Source organism: Prionailurus viverrinus, chromosome X (assembly GCF_022837055.1).
Source record: "Prionailurus viverrinus isolate Anna chromosome X, UM_Priviv_1.0, whole genome shotgun sequence".
Taxonomy (NCBI): domain Eukaryota; kingdom Metazoa; phylum Chordata; class Mammalia; order Carnivora; family Felidae; genus Prionailurus; species Prionailurus viverrinus.
Genome location: NC_062579.1, coordinates 70,099,912 through 70,125,146, shown reverse-complemented (window position 1 = coordinate 70,125,146; position 25,235 = coordinate 70,099,912). Strand labels below are relative to the sequence as shown.

The window sequence follows — 25,235 nt, the reverse complement described above, 5'->3', positions numbered from 1 at the left end:
AATGTAAAAACTTCCCCTTAGACATGATACATTGTGACTTTTCATAATGTCTCTGATCCTATGAAATGTGACAAGCTGAAGAAAATCTATTTAGTGCCTAAATACAGTGATTGGCTTATAGACTGTATTCAGTAAACGCTAGTTTCTTTACAAGCCCTGTCATTCAGATAATGTATTTTTTCTAAGACACACAAAGCTAAAATACTTATGTGTAGAAATATATTCAGAGCCCCTTCACAAACAAAAGCTGTTGCTTCTTGTAGTGGTTATATTGTTGACAATGTTATATACTTATTTTGTTTACTTATTTTCTATGCCCCAAGAATGCAGTGAATATTGCCTTTTATTTGCTGGATTAGGGGATTACATGTAGCTAATGGAATTCCTGTTACATTCCTGTATTTTCTAAATTCTCTGGTCTATTTGAATTATTTTCCTCTCTTCATTGGTATTTTCTGTATCTATTAATTTATTACTCACAAACTTAATTAAATTACTGTTTACTGGTACTCCTTACAGATCATTAATGAAAATGTTAACTACATGCCTAGCTCTATAAAAATCTGTAACATAATAAAAGAACTTCTCCTATCCCATTATATTTTAGGTCTCATCCTAGAGTCATTCCACAGAAGTCCTATCCAATAAACATTGACTTATTTTTCAATGATTTTTCAAAAAAAATGCTACATTAAAGTTTTCCATCACAGTTAATTATCAGTAAGGCAACATACATAAATGCATAATGTCAAGGTTATGCCAAGTGAGACAGCAGAAAGGATAATTTGTTCACAAAAAGTCATTTGAAGTTTTCAACATGGCCATACATCATTTTATTATTTGTAGTACCCTGCCACTTATGCAAGTGTTCACATACTACAGAATATATATAAATGGCCCGTCCTCCTCAAAAAACACAGCAAACAATAACGTGTTGGGGTTAAAATCCAATTTGATCTTGACTGCTTGACTATGTGAGGCTCTATACAAATTCCAACTGAATGGTCAGAGTACAGATTCAATGTTTTTGCTGCATTACCCCCAGTATAACAATATTAGCTACAATAAATGGGCACCAAAGGAGAACTCCATGATGATAACCTAGAAAATGCTTCTACTGGGCTCACATGGTGTCAGAGAGCTTCTCAGATGATAACAGTAAATCTTTTTAAGTGGAGTTGAGAGCTGATCAATACTATTAAAGTCCTATACTTCTGGATGCTGAATCACGTTGCTATCTTTAAACATTTTATTCAGCCATTTCTACTGGGTGAATTTGTTTCTCTAGTGCTAGTATTTAACTTGGCAAATGGAATTTTTAAGGAAATTCAAACAGCAAAGTAAAGCTGTTTTCCCTATTGTTATGACCACATGTGAATATCATAAGAATAATTAGCTGAGGCACAGCATTAATGAATACATTTCTCTCATCAAAAATATTTATTGCTCATTTACTCTACACAAGGTCTGATGCGAGTTGTGGGGAATACAAAATTGGATTCGCCCACAGGTTTGTAATCTGTGCAGTAATTAGCACATATGTATAGGTGCACCTAACAAGCCACCACTTATTTAAATCTTTACTTCAATAACCACAATGTTCTTTTAGACAGTTTATATCTTAAATGATAATTGCAACATCTTGCATAAGAACTGAATAGCTCAGTACAGAGTACATATTTGGCTATTCATTCTCTCTCCAATTGGTAGCACCTGGTACAACATTTGGCACACAGTAGGAACGTCATAAATAGGTGCTCAATGGAAAAACAGAACCTGCTAATTACTTTGATATACCACCTTCTTTTTATATCTTGGTGCCCAATAAATAGAAAAGACAATGCAGAATTCAAGCAGGAGGATGGAGATGTTTTCAGATACTTTTAACAGTCATCATGTGGAAGAAGTTGTAGAATTAGTCTGTGTTGTATCAGAAAGTAGACAGGATCTATGGGTGGAAGTTACAGGAAAAGCAAATTTGGCTCAAATTCAGAACTCTGATAACTCCAGCTGTCCAAAATGTAGCTGGCTGCTTCAAGAGCTACTTAGGTCCTTGTTGTTTCTATAGGTACTAAGAGATCCAAATGACCACTTGTTAAAATGTCATACAAGGGATTCTAGAACTGGGTTCAAGAAAATTTGTCAACTTCTATGTCATCGAGTGATGGAGAAACAGTAGAGCAACCCGATTAAAGGTGCCACCTCCAGAATCCCACTATTCCCGCTCAAAATCAGCTTTGATACTTGTAGCTATGTAGCCTTGGGCAACTTAGCTCCTCTATACCAATTTTCTCATCATGTAAAATGAAGTTAATAGCATCCACATTAGTGTGGTTGTTAATAGGATTAAATAAGTACTCTCATAAAACATTTAAAACAGTGTCTGGCAGGGGAGCCTGGGTGGCTCAGTCGGTTAAGTGTCCAACTCTTGGTTTCAGCTCAGGTAATGACCTCACAGTTCATGAGCTCCAGTCCTGCATCGGGCTCTGTGCTGAGAGTGTGGAGCCTGCTTGGGATTCTCTCTCTACCACTTCCCTCACTCAAAATAAATAAATAATCTTAAAAAATAAAAATAAAACAGTGTCTGGCATATAGCAAATGCTATGCAAATGCCTCCTAAGATTAATTACATTGATAATTAGACTGTGTCTTAGTATCTATAAAGAGGTTTGATGTAGTTTCCCATGTTTTCTTGTTTTATCTTAGTTTTTTACCTATTTTCCAGTCCCTTGGTCAGAATTCCTTGATTACATTCCTGCCAGCTATGACACTTTTGCATGCCTCACTTGTGCCACTGATTCCACCATGAATGTTATCACATTTGTTGTGTGTTTTTCCCTGCACAACACTGTGGGTTCCTTAATATAGGGACACTGCCTTACTATTTCTCTTTCGCATTTGTCTGAACAGTACCTGAATACATGGGAGGTGCCTGGTAATTTTGATCCTACTGAAAGAGAAAAACATGGAATTACACACTTTACCTACAATTGATATTTACTGCATTGATTATTATAACCCTTTATGGTTTGGGGAGATAAGCATTAACCACTACTTCTAAAAGAGTAAATTCGAGCAAGAAATGAAAGTGATTTTCCTAAGATCACACGATTGAGAGATCTAGGCACAAATCTAAGTTTCATATTATTTACCAATAGGCTATATCACCTCAAAAGAAGTGACATTAGACCCTAGACATGAGTTTTTGTTAATAGAGTTATTTTTAGGTGGTCATAGAAATGTTACAAAAAACAGCATATCACTATAGCACAGTAAATGAAAAATAATGTATTAGGCAGAAGTGTTCCTTAGGATAGAACTTGGAAAACTTCTCTGTTGATTTGAACTTGAAAGAATTAAAATAAGCTAGTACACACTGTTGTGGAAGTTGATGGAGTGTAAATAATATAAATAAAATGAAATTATTTGTAAATGAAATGAAATTACTCAAGCATGTGTAATAGTACAAATCAAGAATCAGTAAGTTGTTTTATTTTTACAAACTAATAAAGGGGGTAATAGAAGAGTAGGCTACTTAAAATAACCTAGGGGGCTGCCAAGAACAACACTGCACAAACGAAAATTGGCAAGGAAACAGAACTTACATATTTTCTGTTGCAACTTGTTGGTTATGGTAAATTGCCAGGCCCAAAAGTGCTTGACATTTTCAGACTGCAATGGTTCATTTGGTAAATGGTTCTGAATGACATGCAAGTTCCTTTCATTGAGTGGTCTGAGAGCAGCAAGCCAACAGAGTACAAAGAACTCACTCATTAGAGGGAAGACACCATTTTGAACCAGATCCTCCTAGGTGAGTAAACTATTTTGGGGGTCAAAGTTGGACAGTGTGGTCATACATTAAGTCTTTTAAGTCACGTGGGTACTACTCTGTACAATGAGGTCGCCAAAAAATCAATGGGGTCTGGGTTCCTTAAAAGGGCTATGTATGTACACTCCCTAAGTTATACCCCAGGGAATATCTTATTCACTAAGCAGGAACTGACATGCTATGACATGACTTTTCCATTCCACTTAGTGAAAGCAAGTCCTAAGTTCATTCAATCACTGTTCCTGAGAACAAGTAGTTTTAGAAAGAATATCTCATGGCCAAATTTAGTTCTTGTCTGAGAACTTAAGAAGTTAATGGAATCTATTACTTGTTAGCAGTTCAACTGGGAGCTTGGCATGTTATATTTCTAGGGATTTCCATTTTTCATCTTAATGAGGGCACAAAGACCAAAAAAAAAAAAAACAAAAAAACTTTAGGCCACTGAGAAGGTCAGTGGTCAGAGACTACTTCTTAATAGTTTTTTCCTATAACCTAAGGTAGGCTAATTTTTTTAAAGAAAAAAATGCACATTTTAATGGATTAAAATATTATGCAAAAAGAATATGTAAAATATGGTAAAGCTGAGCAACATTTACCTCAATATCTTACTTGGATCCAGCTGACACACCCCATTACATTTCATATGCAGCATTTTAATTATTGATAACTTGGAAACTCTTTACAGATTCTTAATGTGTACAAAGTCAGTTGTGACAATTGATAATTGGAGAGTTACTTTATATTACAAATCAACTCTATGTACAGTCTAAGTGGCAGCATCCTGTGTAAGAAAATCATTTCCTTTCTCTGTGTACATTTCCAGTGCAACACATTTCTTGGTTTAATATCAGGTATTAGAAAGCTTTTTCTTGTAGATTAGCTGTATGTTGCAACTTCAAAATAAGCAGTTTGTTCTATGCCATAGAAATTTTAACCACAGTAAAAGATTTTTCAAAAATAAGTTGTGCTACACTTCAAAAAAAAATCAACAAAAATCACATGTCATGTACATCATTTTGGCTTCAAAGAGTTACCTTGTCATTTCTGACAAATACAGCAAAGAGCAGTTACTTCTCTTTATAAAGTAAAAACAGATTAGGCAATTAAAAACACGCATTGATCAAACAAAATTTCCTACCAAGAGTCAAAAAATAAAAACTATATTTATCATGTTATAATTTTAACAATATTTTGTTTCACACTTTACTAAAATAACACAAATTAAGATGTGAGATATTTTACCAGGATAAAGAGTTGATGTGCTATGTTGATTTCTAAATTTTCTCTTTTCTCCCACTCCACTTTACAAATTAGATAATAGCAGAGAATTACATAAATGGAGAACTTACAATATATCCAACCACCAAAGAATCATTTGTTTGGAGGTAGACAGCATAGCTGCCTTATATTAGACATTGTTCTAGATGTTCTGGTAGTGTTCCAGTAAAGATGATGAGTCATAGCTCTAATTGTCAGACATAGCACACAAAGATAATACTGTCCAAACCAAGAATGAATGAAACATACACTTGCAAAGTCCATCATCAAAATAAATGCTGGCAACAGATCTTTATGAGACAAAATAATTTGTATAAAACAAAGACAAAAACAAAATAGCCAGTAATGGTTCTTCCAAAGTTGTGGGCAAAATTCTTATTTTTTTAAATCAAAAGAATGTATTATTTATACAGAAATTCTTTGGGGGCAAGAACTATGACTTATTCTCCATGAGATCTCTAGCACCTAGCTTAACATAAATGCTAACTCATTTAGAGGACTGGTTAGTTAAAACAGTCCAGTAGCAATAATAATCTTACTCAACACCTAGATTGGTACACTTATGTTCCAACTCCTTATCCTGGCCTACAAGGACCTACATGATCTATTTCCTACCTGTTTCTCGGCATGCATCTTCTATTCATTTCCTCTTTGTTAACCACATACCAGCCACCGTGGCCTTTTTCTGTTCCTTAAACAAACTAAGCTTATTTCCATTTTCACAATTTTGAACAAGCTATTACCCCTACCCAAAATGCTTTTAACCAGATTTTTGCATGGCTGGAACCTTTGTATATGTTAGGCCTTGGTTCAAATGTCACCTGGACAAAAAGATCTTTTCAGCCCTCCCAATCTAAAGTAGCACCCAGTCGCTACCACTACTTTCCTTCAGTAGCACTTAGGACAACTGAATCTCCAATCCTCTGTCCAGCTCCACCTCAAGTAAAATTTAAATTCCATGAAAACAGGGACACTGTCTGTCTTATTAATCTCTCTCCCAGAAGGTCCCAGAATGGTGCTTGTTGCATAGGAAATATTTGACTTTCTAAAGTGATATTCCTGTTTTCTGTGTCTCCCTGTTTTAGTCATTCTGCATGCCATTGGCAGATGGGTCTTATTAAAGTACAACTCCTCTCTAGGCATGCCATGCCCCAACTTTTTATAAGGGGAGTAGAATATGTTTTGAATGAGTCTCTCATCTACACTACTGTCAACTGCTTCCAGCTTTGATGTTCTTCCTTTGTACTGATCTGGATTAATGAGGAACTAGAACAAACATAATGGCAGAATAATACTTGCAGAAATTAAGAGCAATAACATGGGTAGTATACATTTACTATAGAGAGTAAAGTCATTTCTAAAGAGACAGAAGATTAGGGGCACCTGGCTGGCTCAGTTGGTTAAGCGTCTGGATTCAGCTCTGGTCATGATCTCACGGTTTGTGAGTTTGAGATCCACATTGGGCCCTGTGCTGATAGCTCAGAGCCTGAAGCCTGCTTCAGATTTTGTGTCTCCCTCTCTCTTTGCCCATTTATGTTTCAATAAAATGCCTTTAAATGAGTGAGGTGTTCAGTTTGTGTGTCTATATATGTGTATTTCTGTGAGACACAGATACACATAGATGGAAAAAGAGAAAGTTAAGACACAGTCATACATACACTTATTCACACACAGGGGCAATCATCTATGTCTCAAGAACACCAATGTGACATTGTTAAAGCAAATAATGAAATAAAGTTTCAGACCTAAGGTAAGATGGAGAAATATAATACTGTATCACCAGGACGAATACTTCTAAAGCACTTCAAAGGACCTGATAATCCAAGATCATTAAGATATAATAAAATTACAGTTGAAACGTTCTGTTTATAGAGGCAGATAAGAGTATAGTTACTGCGGCTAATAAAATGCCTAGCGTATGGCTGGTTCTCAATATAATACTGAACTTCAGAACGCTATTTCTCCATCACCCACCCCCAGAATGGGGTATGATTCCAGCATTTAAATGGTTAATGCTCAAACCTGGAAATCCTGGATACCTATAAAGGAATATATGCTAATGGAATTCCAGATAATTGTGTGGCCAAGTGGCATACAAGGGCCTTGAAGTGACATTAGTGCCTCCCAAAAAGCATGGCGATAGCAGCTCACAGTCACAAGTAAATGTAAATTCCTGATAAGATTTGCCAACCATCCCTTCTGACCAACAGTGCCCCTTCCACCCACCCAGGGCCTTTCCCTTGTGTGCCCATTAGAGAAGACCCTTGTAGAGCTTACCAAAACACTGCTGCTTTGGGTTGGATTTGACCAATCTGGCTGTAGCCCAGGAATCCCTAACCACTCCACCAATGTACTCTGATAAAGTCATGTGCTCTAAGTCCTGTAGCTTTCTCTGCCTTCATTCTACCTTGGCCTTCCTGCCATGTGGCCACTTGGGGGCTGCTGTGTACCTACTTCCTCCAGGACCTGTGAGTAATAAACTTTTCTTGTGGTCTTTTGTTGAACTGCCTCCACTTAACAAATGTTAATTTAACAAGTCCACAATAATATATTTTTAACCAATACATAGAATACATGAGTCTAGTCAAAAGGATCCTTCTTCAAACATTTTTGTCACTTGGATTCCAGGCCAGTACAATTTTCTGGTTTCCTCCTATCACACTAGCTGTACCTTTGGTTTCCCCACCTCTTTTGTTAAAAGTCTTCTCATCTCCTTAACTTCTAAATGTTGGAGTGCCCTAGACCTTAGGCCTTGGGCCTCTCTTCTGTTGACATTATCTAGGTAATCTTACCTAGTCTAATGGTTTTAAATAGCATCTACATGCTGATGGTTCCTAAATTTTTATTTCAAGTTTGGACCCTTCCCTAGAGTTTAGGCTCAAATATTCTAGGCTTTGCATCTCCGCCTTGATGCCTAATAGTATCTCAAACTTAACAGATCTGAAACCAAAGTCTTGATTCACTACTGCCACAACTTCTATTCCTCCTCCTTCAGTCTTCCTCATCTATGTAATGGTCATTCTCCTCTTTTCAATCCTCAAATGTCTTTCCATCATACAACAAGGTCTTCCATGATTTCACCTTCACTACTCTTTCTTCTTATTTTCTGCCTCTCTCACTGCAAACTAGCCACACTGGTCTTCTTGCTATTTTTTGCATACTTCCATGCTCATGTTCACACCTCAAAGCCTTTGCACTAGTAGTACCCTCTGTATAGATGGCTCCTCCCTCGGTTATTCACACAAATCATTCCATCACTTGATTCACTTCTCTGTTTAAATTATACTCCCTCATAAGGGGTCTTCCCTAACCAATTTATCTTTAGGAAAAAAAAGCTCCTACTATCATTTTTAATCATTTTGCCCAACTTTATTTTTATCAGTAATCATGTTTCGGTATTATACTACAAATTTGTTTTTCACTTGTCTACTGCACTGGAATATGTATATGTATATGTATATGTAAACTTTATCATTGAATCCTCACTGGGAAAAAACAGGGCTTGAAACATAGTAGGTATTTTTATAAAATTTGCTGAATTCATTTGTTGAATGAATACATTTGTTTACCAGTAGGAATAACATTATGGTACTATATTATCAATACTAGTGACATGAAATAAATATCAGGGAGGAAATTATTTCAATATTTATGGATTTAATATTTAAGTAGAACAAGGATAGAAACACTACACTGGATTAGGAATATAAAAACATTTTAGAGCTGAAAGGGACATTCAAGATCACCTAATATAATCCCTTTGTGTTTAAATGTATTTAATTTGCATAACTTGGAATTATCATTTCATTTTCCTGAATATCTGGGTTCGGGCTAACTTATTGAAAGCTGATACTTTTATTTCCTCTAAAGGAAATAAATATTAAAACACTTTACTCTCAAGAACATTAAGATTTAAATGTAAAGCAATGACTTATGGAAGAGGAAAATAGTTTTGGATCAATATTAGTATTACTAACCTAAGAATCTTGGCGTTTTATGTTATAAAAACATAAATAGCAACATATAGGAGCAGGAAAACAAAGAGTGAGGCAATAAGTTCTATGTATAGCATGACTGAGTTAATAAAATTATAGAAATCTTCCTATAATTAACCTATCAAGAATGTTAATCTCATCACACAGACACACACGCACACACACACACACACACACACACACACACCACAAATCAAAAGAATTTCCAGGTTTTTATAAACTTGCAACTCAAAGATATGACCTTGCTATCCAAAACTAGATCTTTCGGCATTTGAAAAAAACATCATTTTAACACCTAAACTTCAAGCAGGCAGCAGGGTTTCTTTTGTAAGACTAACCTATTGAGCTGCTGCATTTCACTTTTATTTGAAAAGACTGATCCAGTGTTTTTATAACTCTTGATTAAGCTGTTTAAATAAAAAAGTAAATGTTGAAAAAGGAAACCACTGTAGTTAAGCTCTATGTAAACGAGCAATGGGCAAATATCTGGTGATGGGAAAGTTCGGTGGGATACCTAAATCTACTCGAACCTCTTTAGCTGAAAAATTAAAGCTCCCACAAAGTTTGTAGAGCTTTAGGTTTTCCACTGACATTCAAAAATACTGACATTCAATCCCTTGCCAATAGTAAAAGCAACTTTGGGGGAAAAGTTAACAGAGTTTTTGAAACATAAAATGTCCTCAGTATTTGGTGCAATTTGAGAGTTTTCTAAACACAATTGGGATTGTGTATGAGTATGTGTGTGTGTGTGTGTGTATGTGTGTGTGTGTATTCCTAGCACTGTGACTGTCATATGACATTCACCAAACTGTTTATTATTATTTTTTATTATCATTTTTATTATTAGTAGTAGTATGTATGATTATACTTTCTATTTCAAATCAATGCACAAATAATTAAAATAAAAAACACTCAGGGTGCCTGGGTGGCTCAGTCGGTTAAACGTCTGGCTTCAGCTCATGTAATGATCTCATGGTTTGTGGGTTTGAGCCCCGCATCAGGTTCTCTGCTGTCAGTGCAGAGCCCACTTCAGATCCTCTGTCCCTCTCTCTTTCTGCCCTTCCCCTGCTTGCGCTATCTAAAAATAAAATAAACATTAAAAAAAACACTCAGGATACAAAATCAATGTACAGAAATCAGTTGCATTCTTATACACTAACAATGAAGCAACAGAAAGACAAATAAAGAAACTGATCCCATTCACAATTGCACCAAGAAGCATAAAATACCTAGGAATAAATCTAACCAAAGATGTAAAGGATCTGTATGCTGAAAACTATAGAAAGCTTATGAAGGAAATTGAAGAAGATTTAAAGAAATGGAAAGACATTCCCTGCTCATGGATTGGAAAAATAAATATTGTCAAAATGTCAATACTACCCAAAGCTATCTACACAGTCAATGCAATCCCAATCAAAATGGCACCAGCATTCTTCTCGAAACTAGAACAAGCAATCCTAAAATTCATATGGAACCACAAAAGGCCCCGAATAGCCAAAGGAATTTTGAAGAAGAAGACCAAAGCAGGAGGCATCACAATCCCAGACTTTAGCCTCTACTACAAAGCTGTCATCATCAAGACAGCATGGTATTGGCACAAAAACAGACACATAGACCAATGGGATAGAATAGAAACCCCAGAACTAGACCCACAAACGTATGGCCAACTCATCTTTGACAAAGCAGGAAAGAACATCCAATGGAAAAAAGACAGCCTCTTTAACAAATGGTGCTGGGAGAACTGGACAGCAACATGCAGAAGGTTGAAACTAGACCACTTTCTCACACCATTCACAAAAATAAACTCAAAATGGATAAAGGACCTAAATGTGAGACAGGAAACCATCAAAACCTTAGAGGAGAAAGCAGGAAAAGACCACTTTGACCTCAGCCGTAGCAATCTCTTACTCGACACATCCCCAAAGGCAAGGGAATTAAAAGCAAAAGTGAATTACTGGGACCTTATGAAGATAAAAAGCTTCTGCACAGCAAAGGAAACAACCAACAAAACTAAAAGGCAACCAACGGAATGGGAAAAGATATTCGCAAATGACATATCAGACAAAGGGCTAGTATCCAAAATCTATAAAGAGCTCACCAAACTCCACACCCGAAAAACAAATAACCCAGTGAAGAAATGGGCAGAAAACATGAACAGACACTTCTCTAAAGAAGACATCCGGATGGCCAACAGGCACATGAAAAGATGTTCAGCGTCGCTCCTTATCAGGGAAATACAAATCAAAACTACACTCAGGTATCACCTCACACCAGTCAGAGTGGCCAAAATGAACAAATCAGGAGACTATAGATGCTGGAGAGGATGTGGAGAAACGGGAACCCTCTTGCACTGTTGGTGGGAATGCAAATTGGTGCATCCACTCTGGAAAGCAGTGTGGAGGTTCCTCAGAAAATTAAAAATAGACCTACCCTATGACCCAGCAATAGCACTGCTAGGAATTTATCCAAGGGATACAGGAGTACTGATGCATAGGGGCACTTGTACCCCAATGTTCATAGCAGCACTCTCAACAATAGCCAAATTATGGAAAGAGCCTAAATGTCCATCAACTGATGAATGGATAAAGAAATTGTGGTTTATATACACAATGGAATATTACGTGGCAATGAGAAAAAATGAAATATGGCCTTTTGTAGCAACGTGGATAGAACTGGAGAGTGTGATGCTAAGTGAAATAAGCCATACAGAGAAAGACAGATACCATATGGTTTCACTCTTATGTGGATCCTGAGAAACTTAACAGGAACCCATGGGGGAGGGGAAGGAAAAAAAAAAAAAAGAGGTTAGAGTGGGAGAGAGCCAAAGCATAAGAGACTGTTAAAAACTGAGAACAAACTGAGGGTTGATGGGGGGTGGGAGGGAGGAGAGGGTGGGTGATGGGTATTGAGGAGGGCACGTTTTGGGATGAGCACTGGGTGTTGTATGGAAACCAATTTGTCAATAAATTTCATAAAAAAAAATAAAATAAAATCTCACACATAGAAAATAAAAAAAATAAATAAAAAAAATAAAAAAAATGATAACAATCTTCCTTTTTAGAAAAGCAATATTTTCCCTTATGTGGTTTTCCAAAACAATTTGCTTTTCTTTTTTTTTTTTTTAATTTTTTTTTTCAACGTTTATTTATTTTTGGGACAGAGAGAGACAGAGCATGAACGGGGGAGGGGCAGAGAGAGAGGGAGACACAGAATCGGAAACAGGCTCCAGGCTCTGAGCCATCAGCCCAGAGCCCGACGCGGGGCTCGAACTCCCGGACCGCTAGATCGTGACCTGGCTGAAGTCGGACGCTTAACCGACTGCGCCACCCAGGCGCCCCAACAATTTGCTTTTCAATATATATGCATTATCGCCATTACTGCCCATGTTTGTTTGTTTGTTTGTTTGTTTGTTTATTTATTTATTTACTTACTTACTTACTCATTTCTTATATCCTGGACCCTCTCTCCCTGAGAATTCTCATAAAATGTTTTGCTTTGAACTTCCTAATTTTCTGAGTTTGAGAGCAGCAGGCAATTGAAGGTAAGGAGAGAGGGTCAGATCCAGTGAAATTCCCTCCAGTCTAGTGTAAGTCCTTGTTTTTTCTTCAGGAGTTAGAAAACAGTTACATTACTATATTAATATAAAACAATGGGGGAGTCCTTGGCTTTTTATGTTTCATTTTGCTTATATTGATTACATGCCATTAATTTACAACGTGTGGATCATCATCTCACTAAAACCTGTTACTGGCATGGTCTCAAATGTGATTAATGTTACTGTGGTTGAATAATTGTGGGTTTTCTCATCTTTCAAAAAAATCTCTTATTAAAGAAAGTGGAATAAAAATTAACATAATTGCAATGCAGTAGAGACCACAAATCTGTTTTGAATTGTCTGGTAAGAACAGTGTGTTTCCTCAGTAACTTGGTTTTTAACCAGTTTAAATGATTTCCCTTCTACTATGAGGAAATCCCAGGAGTAGATAGTTAGATGACAGGTGTTAATGTCATTAACATTCTGTCAGCTCTTGTCAATGTGTTAAAGGTTCAGTCACTGAACCCCTGCTGTTCAGTCACTCCTGTCCTCCAGTTGGTGAAGTCATTTAGCCACCAGTCAATCAAAAAACTAAGTTGACTTTGGGCAGTAGACTGCCCTGCCATTGACGAAATCTATGTGAGAAAATGTGATAAGAAATTTGTCAACAGGATATAAGCAGGAAGGTGAACATTGTAGTTAATGTGCTTTTTAGACAGCTTAAGATGTTAAATCACAACACATATTTAAAAGTCTAAGAAGCCCTTTTTTAAGAATGGTCTTCTTTCCTGTCAGAAAAAGCAAGGAGTAATAAGTAAAAGTGATCCTTCAATTACAAAGCAAGAAAGAAAAAATCTTGCACAGTCACATTACTGGTCAAGTAGAAAAAAAAATGCAAATTCAGAATCCACATATAATGTGCACTCAGAGGATATCCAGGTCTAAGGATTGGCGAGCAATCCATTCATACTGCTCCCTCTCACCTCTCTTTAGTATGGGCTATTTTTCAGAACTTTGAAAATGTGATTGATTTCAGGTGTTATTCTGAACCTACTTCCTTTTAACGTTTATTTATTTTTGAGACAGAGAGAGACAGAGCATGAACGGGGGAGGGCCAGAGAGAGGGAGACACAGAATCTGAAACAGGCTCCAGGCTCTGAGCCATCAGCCCAGAGCCCGACGCGGGGCTCGAACTCACGGACCGTGAGATCATGACCTGAGCCGAAGTCGGCCGCTTAACCGACTGAGCCACCCAGGCGCCCCTACCTCACCAATATTTCCAATAGGAGCCAAACACAGACACAGACTACATAATTCCTAGTAATATTAAAAGAGAAAAAGTGGTGGAATCTAGAAGTTAGTAAATTAACAACAACAGGGCTATGAGAAATAATGTCATGAGTTGTTGAAGTTATCTTAAGACAGCTTGAGGGGTGCCTGGGGGCTCAGTCAGTTGAGCATCTGACTCTTGGTTTCAGCTCAGGTCATGATTTCACGGTTTGTGGGTTCAAGCCCCCATCAGGCTTTGTGCTGATGGCATGGAGCCTGCTTGGGATTCTATCTCCCTCTCTCTCTTCCCCTCCCCTGCTGTCTCTCTCTCTCACTCTTTCTCTCAAAAATAAATAAATTAACATAAAAATTAAAAAAAAACAGGGGCACCTAGGTGGCTCAGTCGGTTGAGTGTCTGACTTTGGCTCGGGTCATGATCTCACGGCTTGTGAGTTTGAGCCCCACGTCTGGTTCTGTGATGACAGCTCAGAGCCTGAAGCCTGCTTCAGATTCTGTATCCATCTCTCTGTCTCTCTGCCCCTCCCCTGCTCATGCACTGTCTGTCTCTCTCCCTCAAATATAAATGAATATTAAAAAAAAAGACAGCTCAAGCTCACTACAATGAAACAGGCACAAGGTGGCCAATTCTAGTATCATATATGGAAAATACTCCTCATTTATTAAACAAGAATGCCTTTTAAAGCTCAAGTATGTAAAATTAAGTAATATCTAATACATAGTAAACATTCAACAAATAAAAGTGAATATTACCATTTTTAAACTTACTAAAAATAAGAATATAGATTCTATTTCAATTCACTGAACAAATGAACTAAAACTTCCAATACTATTATGAGCATATGCACATGAAGAATACTAAGAATTCTGCTTTAAAAATCTGCATAATAGCAATAACTTCCCCACATAGTTAGATTTTTGAACAATGTGCATTTCTATATATTTAGTGCTATTATATCCATTATAGATTATCCCCTTTGATCCTAGAACCTCCATACTATTATTTATAAGAGAATTATCCCCATTTCTCCCTTTTTTGTAGTCTTATAAAATTAGTTTTGCTTATTTTACTCTTTCCATCTATTTTTCTGAGTCAGAACAAGCAGTCAATTTTGGATAGAGAAAGGGAGACAGAGGTAATAAGGTTCCTTCTAAAGCCACTGGCTATTCTTCAGGATGTAGAAAATAGCTTGAGAGAATACATTCATAGGAGAGATTTTCATCTTCTTTTTTTTTTTTTTAAACCTCCCTGGTCATTGTTTTTTTTTTTTACATTTACTTTAAAAAGGTGTGGAATATCCTTTCTCAATCTGATTACACTTTACATACATACTCTAAAAGGATGATTCAATATTATTTAAGTTCCTGACAAGATTTATAATATGTGACTCCATCTTGTGCACTATTATATTTTCATGGCCTGGGAATGACTAGCACATTTTAAGTGTTCAATCAATATTGTGAAAGAGTAAGGGTGAACATAAGGTGCTATGAGATTTAGCTCTACTTGGAGATTTGGTGAAGATTCAGCCTGCATATTCGGTTACTCTCTGGCAATCATGCCATTGTCGTTAGCAATAGCAATGACGCTGTTCTGAAAGCAGAGAGGCATGGCAGTGCTATTCAGTTTTTGAATTCATAGTCCTTATAAGAGAGATTATTCTTGAGTAGGTAAGGTTACTTGCAAGGGAAACTATTCCCATACTTGTGCCTGTAGTTGTTCAATTTAAAGTTCAGTGACTTAAAACAAAACAAATTATTGGCAGGGGACAGAAATATCAGAAAGATCATCCAGTAGAAAGAATCCTGTACTAAACATAGAATATGGTTTTAATTTTAAAACATAATCAAGTATTCCAGGATGCCTGGGTGGCTCAGTTGGTTGAGCAGCCCAATCGATTTCAGCTGAGGTTATGATCTTGCAGTTCATGAGATTGAGCCCCGCATCAGGCTCTGGGCTAACAGTGCAGAGCCTTCCTGGGATTCTTCCTCTCTCTCTGCCCCTCCCCTGCTCACCCATGCTTGCACTCTCTCTCTCAGAATAAACTAAAAAAAAAAAACCATAATCACGTATCCCACTTTAAAATATCCTTCTCTTTTGTTAGTGCCAGAAGAGTAGAAAAGTATTAATTAGACACAAAAATTCATATAACATATATACATATGAAGATCATGAATTTTGTTTGTAATTTTCTAGAAGATTGAAACTCTCAATGGGTGCCTTAAGGAGTCTTCCAAAGCAAGAATAATTTGAGCAACAGATTTATCATTGTCATTCATTAACTTGGAGTTTTTAACAAACTCAACTCAATATTCTAAACTTTACCTAAAATAAATTGCTGTATATTTTATTTTGTTTTTCAAAAAAATATGATATACAAAGTAACAGCCCCATACATTTTAATATAATTTGCAATCCCCTTGTGGACAAATAGTCACACTTTAGTGCCACTTAAATGAAGAATAACCATTCATCTGTAACATACAGATACAGGAGGATTTGGATTTTCATTTTAGAGTGCTTAATTACCTGCATAAAGAGAGAAACAAAATAAAGAGTCTTGGCCAAGTTCATGAGGGTTTGAAATTACTTTTCTTTTTCTAAATGAGCAACAAAGACTCCTCAATGTTGCGAGCTGTTGTGTGGCCATAAGACAACCGTAGAAGAAAATATTAAAAGGAACAAGGGGATCAGGAATTAAATTCAAATATATGAGGCAAGAACCAAAATCAAAAGTTGAGAGATGTAGGTGGTATTTCCAGTCACAGGACAATATAACATATTTTTAAGAAAAATCTAGTCAGCAATAAAGCTAAATATTTACATTAAGTATCCCAATGTGGGAAGTTATATAATACAAGGTTATTTTTGAGGATTTTCTGCTTCCAAGCACTCACAAACGTATGTTTCCAATATTCCTATTTATGAAAGTACTCAGCATCACTAACAGACTCATAAGGCAGTATTAATTCATGAATCAAATGCCTTTGAATGAAAAAAAACATTTTTCATGAAAATCTAAATTGCTATTCTCAAATAATTCAAGTTCAGTACCGTAACTTCCAAGTTTGGCAGTTAAATAAGCATACCACAGAAGAAAAAAGGTAATAGATTTAACCTTGAAACAAGGTGACTGTCATATAGTTGGAAGAATTTACTTATCAGATAAAGTATTTATAGTATTTATTCCCTCTAGAGAGATAAAATGGTGAACCAGTATGTAGTTCAAGATATTTATTTAAACCTAAAAGAGGATGATATGGCTCAAACTTTTGAAAACCAAAAAAGAAAAAAGTCATATTTAATTTAGGTGCCAGATTTAACATTAAGCAATTCAAGCTAAATGCTATTTCTTAAGTTCTTCTTTCATATATTTCTATACTTTATATGAATATACTGTATATAAAATAGGGATTTAAAAATATTTATTTAGAAGTAAATACTTAATGTTATATAGATAGCTACTATAATTTATTTAAATACATAATCTACTGATCAATTCATCTAACCATCCATCCAGGCATCCATTTTATCCTTCTCAGTCCTTTCAGTCAATTGATATTGGCCATCCTCTGATTGCTCTTGAATATACATGTGTGTCCTCAGCAAATACCTGCACACATGCAAAGAGGAAAAAAAAAAAAAAACTTCTGACCCAAAAAAACTTATGTTGATCATTTTCTCTAAGCAACTAGTTACATAAGGAGATTTTTTGTTTTGTTTTGTGTCTACTCAAGTCTCATAAGACTTACCTTGCATATCCAGCGGAGCTTCAAATGAAATTCTTCTTTGAGAAATGGTATTTTTTTCTCATATAACTGTTCCCTTGCCTAATCTACCTGGTTTGAAACACTGTCAACTAAAATTTATGCTGCTAATATAAAAACAGCCTATATAAATTCATCCAGTCTGAATAGAGTAGTAAGTTTAGAACTACACAGTAAATACAGAGAGAGAGAGAGAGAGAGAGAGAGAGAAAGAGAAAGAGAAAGAGAGAGAAACTAATAAACAATGTGCTTAAATAAATAAAGGATATTGTCATCTTCTCCACAAACTTATCATGTCTATTTTCTGTTTCGGGGAATTTCTTGATATCACGTTCCAGATGAACAATGTGTTGTTCCATTGTTGCAAGGTTGTTCTTGAGAATTTGAGCTGAAACTAAAGAACAATGTGCAAAGTGTTTAGAGTTATTTTACCAAATAATCCGTAAAACAACTAAAAAAAACAGTATCAGTTAAAATATTTTCTAATGTGCAGAATAGTTCCATTAAGTTAACTCACGTCTTTTGGAATTGCTGCTCATAAACATTCTACTCTCCATGAAATAAGTTGAAATGTGTAATATAATACAGCAAATCATCATGTTTAACAAGAGAATGTCACCATTTTATTCAGCCATTAGTTAAAATGAAGGCATTTCTATTTAAATTTATTGATGGAATTCCTTATATTTCATTCTTTAAAATCTAACTTGAAGATTAAAGAGAAACTGAGGTTCAAAGAGATCTTACTATATTGATGCATGTTCTTGGTTATACAAATGATTTAAAGTTAAATCATATAAAAGGATCAAATATTTTCTTTTGTTGAAATATCCTGATTTTTATAAACCAACATGTATGGTAAAAGTGCCCATCTTTAGTACTTTTCATACACGTATACATGTGAAAAAATACTGTTGATACATAAAGAGAATTTAGAGCAAATCCTAGAGAATACATATGCACATACATACCCACAAAGCTTCAGTGTGCCCTCAAACACCATCATTAATTGCTTTAATTGTCCCTAACATTATCTGTACTTTTCTTTTTCTCTCCTCGTTGACAACCAATAATTTTAAGTATTGTATTCCCACTGCTCCTAAATACATACACATTTCCTAGATCTCTTATGATGCCCTCTCTGCACAGTTATTTTTTTAATAGACACTATTTTATAGATACTCTATTACTGCATGACTGCCAATTATATATGAAGACACTTCTATCAATAACAATGGCATTTGACAGTGTTCTAGCTAAAAAGACAAGGTTAAGTATTAGAATTTAATAGGTTATCCTGTGACATTGATTTTTAAATCCTGGCCTCTGAAACACTGTTCATTAAAAGATTGTGAAACAGAAATAGAGTAATATTACCATTCTCTTTTTAAAGGAAATTTTGGTTTCATTCAGAGGCATATCCAAATTGCAGTGAAAAATTTAAGAGACTGACAAAAATCAACCCCCTGGCAAATTTCAGCCAAACTCTTCTGATACAAATTCATCACACTGACACCCATGTGACTTGATAAGGAGAAACTGCCTTAAATATACATGGAAGTTCAAGAGACTGAAAATCCAACATGAACATTAAAGACAATTTTTTTTCCTATTAATCTGTCAGTTCAAATAACTCTTTCCAATTAAGTTCCATTTGTTTAGCTCTTACAAGCTTGGAAATTATTCTTTATCAGGAGGTCTGAGTTTTTTCTTGCCAAAAATTTGCTAATGGCTCGACAATCATTGTTTGGTTTATTGAAAGGATGAGTTTGCTGTGGATAAAAGTATTTTCTCTTATTTTAAAACCGAATTTTTTCACTTGCATTTTTCCATTAGAGTCTCAATAATTATTCCCAAGGTTTGTTCTTCCCTATGTGCTTGATAGAAAAAATGAAGGTATGAAATTCAGAAGTTGTTGATGTCATTTAGGTTACATAAAAGAAATAAGCCCATGGTAACTTTCTGCTATACACAAAATGTGCCCAAAGGCCAGGTTTAGGTCACAATATTAATCCTCCTACTACAGGCAATAGTAATTCCAGTAGTAAAAATGGCATGATGATGAGGATTCATCTTCTGATTGTTCAATATAGAAATAGCCTAATCAAGTGCTATACACACAAAAGGCTAGATATCTCAAATAACAAGAGACAATATTTTTAATCAAGTTGAATTCTGAATAAAGCAGTATTTTCCAGACATCTGTCCTCAATTTTACATGTCTAATCCTAAATCCTCTGAAATCCTTCCAGAACTCTAGCCCAAATTCTCTACCATTTAGAGGCACTTTGGTTTGTTCAAGTGATCTTTCACATATTACCTTCCACTTTGAGAAGTATTTTTGTTTGTGTACATAAGCACAGAGCCTCTATTATAAAACCTCAAGCTACATAATGGTAAGATCTGTATCTAATACTTCACTTTTCTCTGTGTATATGTTATACACAATGTTGAATGTTGAATGTTGAATAAATATTGAATAATAAATATTGAATTAATATGCATAATTGAAAAAGTTTTGGTTCAGATTTTAATATATGCCTAGTATTTTTTAAACTTTTTTTAAGTTTATTTATTCTGAGAGAGGCAGAGAGAGAGGTAGAGAAAGAGAGGGGGAGAGATAGAATCCCAAGCGGGCTCTGCACTGACAGCACAGAGCCTGATGCAGGGCTCCATCTCACAGACCACGAGATCATGACCTGAGCTGAAACCAAGAGTCGAATGCTTAACAGACTGAGTCACCCAGGTGCCCCTATGCCTACTGTTCTTTTAGTTTCTTTTTTAAAAGTTTTTATTTAAATTCCAATTAGTTAACATGCAGTGTAATATTATTTTCAGGTGTATGATATAGTCATTGAGACTTCAATAACACTTGGTGCTCCTTACAAGTGAGCTCCTTAATCCCCGTCACCTATTTAACCCATCCTCCCACCTACCTCCCCTCTGGTAACCACCAGTTTGTTCTCTATAGTTAAGAGTCCCTTTATTAGGTTATTTTTTTCTTTTTTTCTCTTTGCTCATTTGTTTCATTTCCTGGCCCTAACCATAAGCCTGGCCATAACCGTAACCTTAACCCTAGATTTGAGAAGAAAAAAGATACACACACACACACACACACACACGGAATATTACTGAGCCATAAAAAAGAACGATATCTTGCTATTTGCAATGACATGGATGGAGCTAGACAGTATTATACTAAGTGAAATAAGTCAGAGAAAAACAAATAGCATATGATTTCACTCATATGTGGAATTTATGCTCACTTCTGCAAATCAATGTGCATATAGAGATTAGATATAATCATAATGATTGAAAGTTACCATATCAAGTATTATGTGACTATGGAAAAGAAGCAGGAAGTTGAAGTCTGTCTAACAATACATAGAGGTGGCAGGGTTGCAGGAGATGCTTAGATGAATGGGAAAATAAGGAACTGGGATAAGGAAGGGAAGGAAGGGATACCTTCATTAGGTTCCTTCTGTCTTCCCCTCGAATAAATTGGCAATATTATGCTTGAACAAAAGAGAATTAAATACTGGAGGTGTGATAATCCAAGGATTCTACCTCACATGCAAACTCATTTTGCCTCATATGGCTGCATTAAATGAAAAATACAATTATTTAAATGAATATCTTTAAATTGTTGGAATTATGGTATCTTAGAGTTAGAAGTAATATTAAAATGGATTTTTGACCAGCCTCTCAAATTTAAAAACACAAGTTATACAATGTCACAGTCTATATTCCTAGAAAACAGAACCTAAGACAAAGCCTCCATGTTAACTCCTTCTTAACGGGTAAAGGTGGGGTATAATCAGAGGGAAATGGGCATGAAGAAAAAAGGAAGAGCGTTAATACAAGAGAGTAAATTACTGAACTGGCCACAACTTTACAAAAATTACAGGTGGTTGCTTTGAATCCATGCTTGGAAGGGCCCTAAACTTTGTTTAATGCTTTGTTGTCACTGTTTTGAAATTCTTATTTTATTTATTTTATTAGAAATCTTCTTTTTTTAAGGTTTATTTATTTTTGAGAGAGAGAGAGAGAGAGAGAGAGAGAGAGAGAGAGAGAACGTGAGCAGAAGAGGGGCAGAAAGAGAGGGAGACACAGAATCTGAAGCAGGATCCAGGCTCTGAGCTGTCAGCATAGAGCCCGATGTGGGGCTCGAACTCATGAACTGCAATATCATGACCTAAGCCAAAGTCAGATGTTTAACCGGCTGAGCCACCCAGGTGCCCCTGAAATTCTTATTTTAAATGGTGCCCTGCATTTTCACTTTTCACTGGGCCCTGCTAATCATGTAATCAGTCCTCATCTTCAGATATGATAAATGAAAGAACTGCAATTTGGAAGAATTGGTTACAGGGGGTGAGCAGTTCACCTGTTGGTGCCTTCTCATTTTCTACTCTCTCATTGGCAAACTTCTGTTTCAAGGTGTTAACTTCCCATTTTGTCTAGGGAACAAGACAACGTGGCCCAGGCTTGGAGGTCGGGGGTGGGGGGGGCACATAGAAAGGGTGCTTAGTGGATCTACAGGGGTGTATAAACTAGATGCAGAACAGATGATTCACTATATCCCAAGTGGCTTATTCCCTTTTGGCAGTTGATATAATTAGAAAAAAATTTTGTTTACTTATAATCAAAATCAGACTACTTGAACTCTTACCAACTTATCAACTCTTAGTCCTCATTTTGCCTTATGGCAACACTGATCAAGTCTACTCCCTATTTTACAGGAAAGGTGTTACTTGCATCTTCTTAATCTGCCCAGGCTATAAACACCCATTTCCTACAACTAGTCTTCCTAAGGTATAAGGGTTACTTATTTCTTGAACTCTTAAGTAATAACTAATATTTAGTGAGCACTTACTATGTGCCAGACCATATTCTAACTAGTTTTATGTATTAACTCATCTAATCTGTACAAAAACTTTACGAGGTATTTACTATGCTCAAGCAGGGCTGTGATATGAGCCAAATGACATCTTCCCAGAAAACTGGAAATGTAAAGCAATGTCTCTAGGACCTATAAGGCCAGAAAGTTGAAATTAAATCTGTGCCCAGTGGCACACAGACATGTCATTTATATTAGGAGACTGGCATGGTCTTATGAGTCAGATCCACTCAGATTCTGATCTCTGCCATACCAAATACTAGTTGGGCTACCTTGTCTGGGTCTTCATTTCCTGATTTGCAAAATGAAGAGAATAACACCTTCTTTAAAAGGTAGTCATTAAAGTTAAGTGATTTGGTAAATATAAAGTTTCTATCATTATACCTGGTACCTATAGGTAATCCATAAATATTCATTTCACATTCTATTATTCTTCCCTCTTTTCCTTACCTTCCAACAGAAAAATTCCTACTATATATGTGCTCCCAATCATTAAACAACAGTTTAGATGTAATCTGAATAGCAACAACAACAAAAAAGCAGTTATTTCCTAGTTGCTACCCCACTATGGTCTAATTTAATATAATATTAGTCTCTTTCTAATCAAAAAAACTAAACACAGACTGTTCTGGTTTGTAGGTTTTACAGAGCACATGGGATTTTGGGTCTGGGAACTAGTGACTATTATACTAATGAACAGCCAATTTGTTAGAGATATTAACAAGTTCCAAATTTAAAGAATGCTTCCGGAAATTAGTAGTCTGTATTCCTCTGGAGACAATTACCAGTTAGTTATTTTGGCTTTCTAGACTTGTATAAAAGATAACAGGATTTTTTTTGAGTGTTAGAAAGGAATTAACATGTGTTTACCTGCCTGATGATTTGCCTTAAGTACATTTGCTTCAATCTTAAGTGTTAGGAGTCAATGTTGATTATCTAACTATTTAATAAGCCCTAGCCTTCATTACTTCTTATATTTCTTAGAGAGAGAGCGAGAGAGCAAGAGAATGTGTGTATGGGGTGGTGGGAAAGGAGGCAAGAGAGAGATTGAAATATTCTTCTTGGAGGTGGGGGAATATGTAGAGTTCCTAGTGTCCCAAGAGCATTAAAATACCAGAGTGAGTTAGAAGTGCTCCTCTTCTGCATAGTTTTAGCCTCGGTATATTTTTGTGCCTCTCATTATTTAGTTTACTAATATAAATTAGGGAGTCTTTAGTGACAGTGCAAACATTTTCTGAGTAAATTCCCACTGTGGGCATTTTCAATGACTGATTAGTCAGTCTAGTGGCACTTTAATTTTGTCTCTCATTTCATTTTTTACATCTGCTACTGAATTACAAAATCTGAATTATAACACTAAAAATTAAATTATAGCTATCAAGTTCTTTATTATAGCTTTCTTCCTTGTACTCCATAAATAACCTTTTAAGTTGAGTACACTCTATTGAGTTATGTGTAGGGAGAAACTTTCCCCACAAATCTTATTTATCTACTTACTTCAGTTGAAAAATATACATAAACTTGTTTCCTGGCTTCAAATATATGACTCAAAACATTTTAAATGATAGACCTACTCTAACTCATAATTTTAAGAAAAGTAAAGGATAAAATAAGTATTTTAAGCGAGATTTTAAATGGAAAGATTCTTCAATTACATATTATATCAGAGAAATGATACACATTTAAGCTAAAAAAAATCACAGTAATGGTGACATTCTCTAGACCATGTGCAGAATGTGTAATTTTATGTAAATATAAAAGCTTTGCCAGGAACTTAAGGATTTTTTTTCTCTGAATTAAGTATTTCTATTAATTTTACCCATTGCCAAAATAATTGAGCACTTCTTACATCTTTGCTCTGAGAAAGGCCAAGTAAAAATTTACTCTTGCAAGTCTATGTGTGAATAGGCCCCAAAATGATTATAAGCACCATAATTTTCTTTAACTGAATATATTTAGTTGAAAAATTACTATCAGCTGAGGAGCACAACATTAAAGTGACTCATCCAGAAAGCATAGGTAGAAAAGGACATTACAAGCAGCCTGAACAATAGGAACAGTTGCATTCTTCCTCAAGTGCATTTATAATAGTTTCACTTTATATGAAAATGATATTTACATGGATATTTACATGGAAACGAAGCAAGTGTGTTTATATAATAACAATAGCAAAATCTCATTACTGTGGGCATCTTAGGCTTTTAAAGAATATAAGTAGTAACTGGCACCCCAATAAAAAATTCCTATAATAAAAAAATCAATTAGAAAATGACTAATTCTGAGAAAAATTAATTGTTAAAAAGTCACCTTAAAAGGAAACACAATTTAACTAGAATTCTTATTAAATAAAATTTAAAAATATATGTCCCTTATATATTCTCACAAGGGCCATCACTTGCCCCTCTAACATGTGCCCTTGGGGATAAGGTGCAGTTTCTCTAAATTGGATTCATAATATAGCCTGAATGCATGCTGGGAACAGCGGGATTTCCAAACGAAAACAGGAAAACTGTTTTATAAGCATAATCTAAATGTTTAACTCTAAGAATTCCACTAAGCATATTTCAGTGTCTGGCTTAATATATTTATACAAGTCCTCAGCCTGATGTATTTTTTAAATTAAAAATTGAACCTAACTAAAATAAA

General features: G+C 35.5%; 1 protein-coding gene across 4 annotated transcripts in view; it reads right to left on the bottom strand.

Moving 5' to 3' along the window:
- The window catches only part of DIAPH2 (diaphanous related formin 2), a 984,211-nt gene that overhangs the window by 348,779 nt on the left and 610,197 nt on the right, over positions 1–25,235 (bottom strand). For all 4 annotated transcript variants that reach the window (XM_047843487.1, XM_047843489.1, XM_047843490.1 and 1 more), the window contains one exon: positions 17,962–18,086. In XM_047843487.1, the coding sequence (XP_047699443.1) occupies positions 17,962–18,086 (125 nt within the window). The remainder of the gene's footprint in view (positions 1–17,961; positions 18,087–25,235) is intronic.